This window comes from Debaryomyces fabryi, assembly GCF_001447935.2.
Source record: "Debaryomyces fabryi strain CBS 789 chromosome Unknown contig00290, whole genome shotgun sequence".
Classification (NCBI taxonomy): Eukaryota; Fungi; Ascomycota; class Pichiomycetes; order Serinales; family Debaryomycetaceae; genus Debaryomyces; species Debaryomyces fabryi.
The window spans coordinates 1-5,706 of record NW_015385716.1 but is presented as its reverse complement, the minus strand read 5'-3'; the positions used below and the strand labels follow the sequence as shown (position 1 = coordinate 5,706).

The 5,706-nt window shown below is 35.5% G+C and overlaps 4 protein-coding genes across 4 annotated transcripts; 2 read left to right on the top strand and 2 right to left on the bottom strand.

Moving 5' to 3' along the window:
- Nucleotides 1-126: 126 nt before the first annotated feature.
- On the bottom strand, nucleotides 127-1,452 carry AC631_05818 (uncharacterized protein; the record flags this gene model as incomplete). Its single annotated transcript, XM_015614647.1, has 1 exon — nucleotides 127-1,452. One exon carries the CDS (start codon nucleotides 1,450-1,452, stop codon nucleotides 127-129), a length of 1,326 nt encoding a protein of 441 aa, XP_015464528.1.
- A 366-nt stretch (nucleotides 1,453-1,818) lies between these two features.
- On the top strand, nucleotides 1,819-2,760 carry AC631_05817 (uncharacterized protein; the record flags this gene model as incomplete). The annotated part of the gene is made up of 1 exon (XM_015614646.1): nucleotides 1,819-2,760. The coding sequence occupies one exon, from the start codon at nucleotides 1,819-1,821 to the stop codon at nucleotides 2,758-2,760; it is 942 nt and encodes a 313-aa protein (XP_015464527.1).
- Nucleotides 2,761-3,213: 453 nt separating this feature from the next.
- On the top strand, nucleotides 3,214-4,227 carry AC631_05816 (diacylglycerol kinase; the record flags this gene model as incomplete). Its single annotated transcript, XM_015614645.1, has 1 exon — nucleotides 3,214-4,227. One exon carries the CDS (start codon nucleotides 3,214-3,216, stop codon nucleotides 4,225-4,227), a length of 1,014 nt encoding a protein of 337 aa, XP_015464526.1.
- A 102-nt stretch (nucleotides 4,228-4,329) lies between these two features.
- POT1-2 (Pot1-2p) lies at nucleotides 4,330-5,541 on the bottom strand (the record flags this gene model as incomplete). The annotated part of the gene is made up of 1 exon (XM_015614644.1): nucleotides 4,330-5,541. The coding sequence occupies one exon, from the start codon at nucleotides 5,539-5,541 to the stop codon at nucleotides 4,330-4,332; it is 1,212 nt and encodes a 403-aa protein (XP_015464525.1).
- Between the last annotated feature and the right edge of the window lie 165 nt (nucleotides 5,542-5,706).

Here is a 5,706-nt window from a genome sequence, read left to right as displayed (position 1 = left end):
CGAGAAAACGAGCTTTATAATTGTGTGTCATAGTGCTTAGAGTAAACTTTTATAAAAGGTCAAGTTTGTAGTTTATATTACTATTAATACATGTATATTTACAAATATGGCTAGCCAATTAATGGGTCATTTGCCGATACAGAAGCTTGAAAAGACGACCCCTAGAACCTCTTCAACGCCTATCGCTTCACCTGTAATTTTTCCGATACCCTCGGCAGCTTGTTTCAAACTTTCTGATGCTAATACAACATCATCTTGCTCTCTCCAGATATTAAATTGCTCGATACTATATATAACATCATTTTTGAGAATATCTTGAGCTCTAGCAGATATCACAATAGGATCAGTAGTTTCCGTCAAGGAAATTGCTTTGAATGTATCTGTTAGCACACACATTAATTCTGAAATTCCATATCCAGTAATACAAGATACTAAATGGAAGTTTTCAACCGGTAGCATCAACTTTTCACTATAGCTTTCAACGATTTCATTCTTGGTATGCTTTGAATTCGATATTAAATCTTGCTTATTTAAAACAACTATTATCTCCTTTCCTTCATCATTTAATAATTTAATATGAGAAATCAAGTCCGTATAATCTATGTACGAATTATCTTCAAGTGGTAAAACAACTAAAACCAAATCACCCCCTAAAGATTTTAGCTTAGCTCTCTTGATTCCTTCGATTTCTATTTTGTCAGCATTAGTTGTGGTTCGTATACCCGCAGTATCACCAACAATAACTTTGTATCCGTTTATATCCAATGGTACATCAATAACGTCTCTAGTAGTCCCAGCTATGTCACTAACAATAGCAGCCTCCTTGTTAGCTAAATAATTCAACAATGATGATTTACCGGCATTTGGAGGTCCTAACAAGATGAGTTTAATACCTTTCATCAAGACTTCAGAACTCAAAACCTTTAGCAAGAAAGTATTTATTTCACTAGAAAGAGTATTCATGTTTTGTTCAACAGTATCAAATAATTGAGCGACTTCTTCTATATCATGATCTTCTCCAAAATCGATTACAGTCGTCAATAACGCAACATTTTTCACTATTTGTTCTCTCCACTCAGAAAATATTTTCTTAGTATCACCAGTTAAAGAAGATAAAGCTGCAACTCTTTGAGACTCAGTTTCGGCATCTATCATCTCTCTTATTCCTTCGATTTCAGTTAAATCGAATCTTCCGTTAATAAAAGCTCTTCGAGAAAACTCACCATTCTCCGCGTACCTTATGTTAATACCATTTCTTGGGTTATGTAATCTCTTTATAGCATTAAGAACAGATTGTATAATTGCAGTTCCACCATGTAAATGTAATTCCAATATATCTTCCCCTGTATAAGTTTTAGGAGACTTGAAATATAACGTGAGCGCTTCATCTAGGAGTACGTCTTCCTGTGAATATAGTTTCCGTACGCTTGCAGTTTTCAATTTTGGAGGCATAGATGTTTTAGTTAACTTATTATATATATACTGCGATTGAGATCCGGAGACCCTGATAACACCTATTGCAGATCTTGCTAGTTTTGTCGAAAGAGCATAGATTGTTGGCTTATAGTCCACTGTAGCATTAGAATAAAATACTTTTCTGGAAAAAAAAGACCCAGAGCCAAAAACTCTAGTAGTTGGATTAACCACAAGACTATTTATATTCCTTATAAATATCATGACTATTTAAGATTTCTATAAATATAAATCTTGAAATGTTTAAAATCAATCTTGTATTTTTTTGAGCCGCACTAAATACATCAGCATCGCTTCTTTAGAGCTTGAACTACTACAACTAGGCTATTGATTTAGAACTATAAAATGATTATAAGAGAGATTAAGAAAGGTTGCCTCAACCGTAAAAATGTGAATGCATTAAGATTTGCATATTTTCATACCTCCGTGAAGAGACCTCATGAGAATCCATTAGGATTACCTAGGGTAAAGAAGGATGGTAAAGTACCGGATATTCCTAGAATGTCCAAGGGATTACCAATAAAACAAAAAATACCAGGAGTGGATAAAATATTATTGGTTTCTTCTGCAAAAGGTGGTGTAGGCAAATCTACTGTTTCTATAAACATTGCATTGGCATTGCAGGGGTTAGGCAAGAAAGTTGGTGTCCTAGATACTGATGTATTTGGACCTTCCGTACCTAGATTATTAAATTTATCAGGAGAGCCTCGTTTATCAGAGGACGGAAAATTGATACCATTGACAAATTATGGGGTGGAATCAATGTCGATGGGATATTTAATAAACCCAGAAAATGCAATTGTATGGAGAGGCTTAATGGTTATGAAAGCTTTACAGCAGCTCTTATTTGAAGTAAAATGGACAAATCTAGACTATTTGGTTGTGGATATGCCACCAGGAACTGGTGATACACAGTTGACAATCAGTCAACAATTAAAAGTCGACGGATCAATTATTGTCACCACTCCACAAGATATAGCTTTGATTGATGCCGTGAAAGGAATCACAATGTTCAATAAGGTTAATATCCCTATCCTAGGCTTGGTTCAAAACATGAGCTACTTTGTATGTCCCCATTGCAATCACGAATCACACATATTCGGGACTGACGGTGCTCGAAGAGAAGCCAAAAAGCACCATTTGGAGGTATTAGGCTCCATACCTTTAAATGAAGAGATATGCATGCAATCCGATGCTGGAAAGCCTGTGGTTGTATCGCACCCAAACTCAAAAATAGCACAGCCTTACATTGAAATTGCTGAGAAAGTTATTTCTAAATTAGGCTAAGTCTCTCATAAGACACCTTGTACATAACTAAACTTTGGGGTATTCGTATTGCTTTGACAGCATTCGGTTACGTAAAATGGGATCAGGTGTAATTACAGCCTATTATCTATAAGACATAATAATCAATCTTACTCTAATTTCGTTCTACAGCTAATTTTTTTTTTTGGCTCATCAGACTTCTTAGAAGATTAGCTGAACATTCAATGTCAATCACTGTATCAAACCAAAGTGCATATATCTCGTATATATATATATATATATACATATATGTGTGTGTGTTGCAACTACAACACGTTGACAATACGATGACACAAAATCTCGTTCTGGTTTATAAACAATAATACTAAAAAAAAAGTTCCGTGATTTAATGAGCCCGATGAACAGAAGTTTTAGTAGTTCTTTTTTTTTTGGAACTTGAATTAATATACCCACAATAGATAGATCTCATATATAATGACATCAGAAACACAAGAGTCGCGTACTCCCAGTACGCCCCGTATTCAAAAAAATGTGAGAGCTAAAACACCAAAATCGGTGTTAAAGAAAACAATTTTAACATATGACGTGGATGATTCATATGTAGAAGAAGAAGACACAACCTATCTTTATGACGAAACGACTACTTCAGCTATTAGTGAAGATGAAGATGAAGTGTATGAGGAAGAAATAGAAGAGGAAGATTTTGATCTTGATGATACAGAAGTTGAGATTGAAAGTGTAGAAATTTCCAAGACAGAAAAACTTGAATCAGAAAATGAAAACGTGAATGAAGAAAAGCCAGAGGAATCCGAATTCCATAAATTTCTTATTAAACATGAGATCCCAAGAAAGATCTTACACTGTTCCATAGGTTTCATTACGCTAGTGATGTTTGCCTTAGGTGTACCACAACTGCAATTTGTTGCACCACTGACAGCGTTATTCGTTATTATTCTTATAAATGATATTGTACGTCTCCGTGATCCAGAATTGAACAAGAGAATCGTGGCTAGATGGTGGTTCATAGTTAGAGATAGTGAAGTTAACTCGTATAATGGAACATTATGGTATTTAGCCGGGGTTATAATACTTTTTCTTTTAGCTCCAAGAGATATTCTTTTTATGGGAATATTATTGTTGAGTTGGGCTGACACAGCAGCATCAACTATAGGCCGTCAATATGGTAAATATACTCCCCAAATTGTTCCTGGTAAATCTCTTGCCGGAACATTAGCCTGTTTCTCAGTAGGTGTTTCCTGTTGTTATTTAGTTTATGGTTACTTTATTCCTAAGTTTGACAATCAACCAGGATATATTATGTGGACTCCAGAATCAAGTGCTTTAAATTTACATTCCTATGCATTAATATCTGGTGTTATTGCAAGTGTTTCGGAATTTGTTGATATTTTTAACATCGACGATAACTTCGTTATTCCTGTTGTTGGTGGTGGGTTGCTTTATGGCCTTGTTAAGCTTTGTCAGATTTAACCAATTGATGTTACCCATCGAACTTCTAACAAACGTCTATTTCACTTTCTATAGTTATTATATATTTATTTTCGATACGTAATACTGATATATCCATATACACTAAGCTTCATTGGCGAATAAGGCAGCATAACCTTGACCGGTAGAAGTACACATTGAGATTACCCCCAACTCTTTATTTTGTGCTCTCAAACCGTTCAATAAGGTTGAAATAACTCTACCACCGGTAGCTCCTAATGGATGACCAATAGCAATAGCACCTCCGTATGGATTGACTTTATCATGGTTAATACCTAGTTTGTCAATACAATAAAGGGATTGAGAGGCAAAAGCTTCATTCAATTCGAAAATATCGATGTCGCTGATATCGACCTTCAATCTGTTCAATAATTGAGGAACGGCAGCAGAAGGGCCAATTCCCATTAAATCAGATGGAACACCGGCAACAGATGAACCGATGAATCTCGCAATAGGTTTAATTCCAATCTTTTCTGCATTGTCTCTTGTGGTAATAATAACGGCCGATGCCCCATCGGAAATTTGGGACGAATTGCCAGCTGTGGTAGTACCATCTTCGGCAAAGACTGGTTTTAAAGATGCTAATTTTTCTATAGTAGAGCTTCCACGAACACCATCATCTTTTGTAACTTCTACAATATTTAATGGTTCGTCTTCATTGTTGGTCCTAGCTTTGATAGGTAAAATTTCATTCGAGAAATGACCAGATTCAGTAGCCTCATATGCTTTCAAGTGAGATTGGAGTGCAAATGCATCCTGGTCTTCTCTTGAAATTCCGTATTTCTTAGCAACATTTTCACTTGTAATACCCATAGGCATTAACACATTTTGAGCTTCTGAACTTGCATCATTTTTAAATGGCTGGTAAATTCTAGTTGGGATACCTCTGTGAGGAAAATAATCGTGTGTCATGGACTCCACACCTGCTGCAATTGCAAATTGGTTTTCACCTGATAAAATTGAGCCTGCACTGTAAGACAATGCCTGAGCAGAGGAAGCACACTGACGATTCACAGTATTCACAGTAGTCTTGATTGGGAAACCTACAGACTTTACTGCAAGAGCCGAAGCTTTTTGTCCACCCAAAGTTTGTAAAACTGTCCCAATTAAGATGTCATCAATTAATTCTGGGTTAATACCAGACTTATCAACAGAACCCTTCAAAACCTGATATAACAATTCTTCTGGGTACATTTTAGCATTTCCACCTTTAATGGCTCTAGTTACAGGAGATCTTAAGGCTGATAAAACAACGATATCTGATCCCTTTTTTTTTAATAAATTAGCAGCAGACATTTTAGTAATTCTAGCTGAGATTGCAAGATTTGAATTCAATTTCGATATCAATTATCATTTGAGTTACTTGGATATCTATATATACTTTTGGAAAATGTGTGGGGCTGATTCAAGGTTATTTACTTATCCGAAACACATATCCGCAAAAAAAAGTTTTTAAGAATT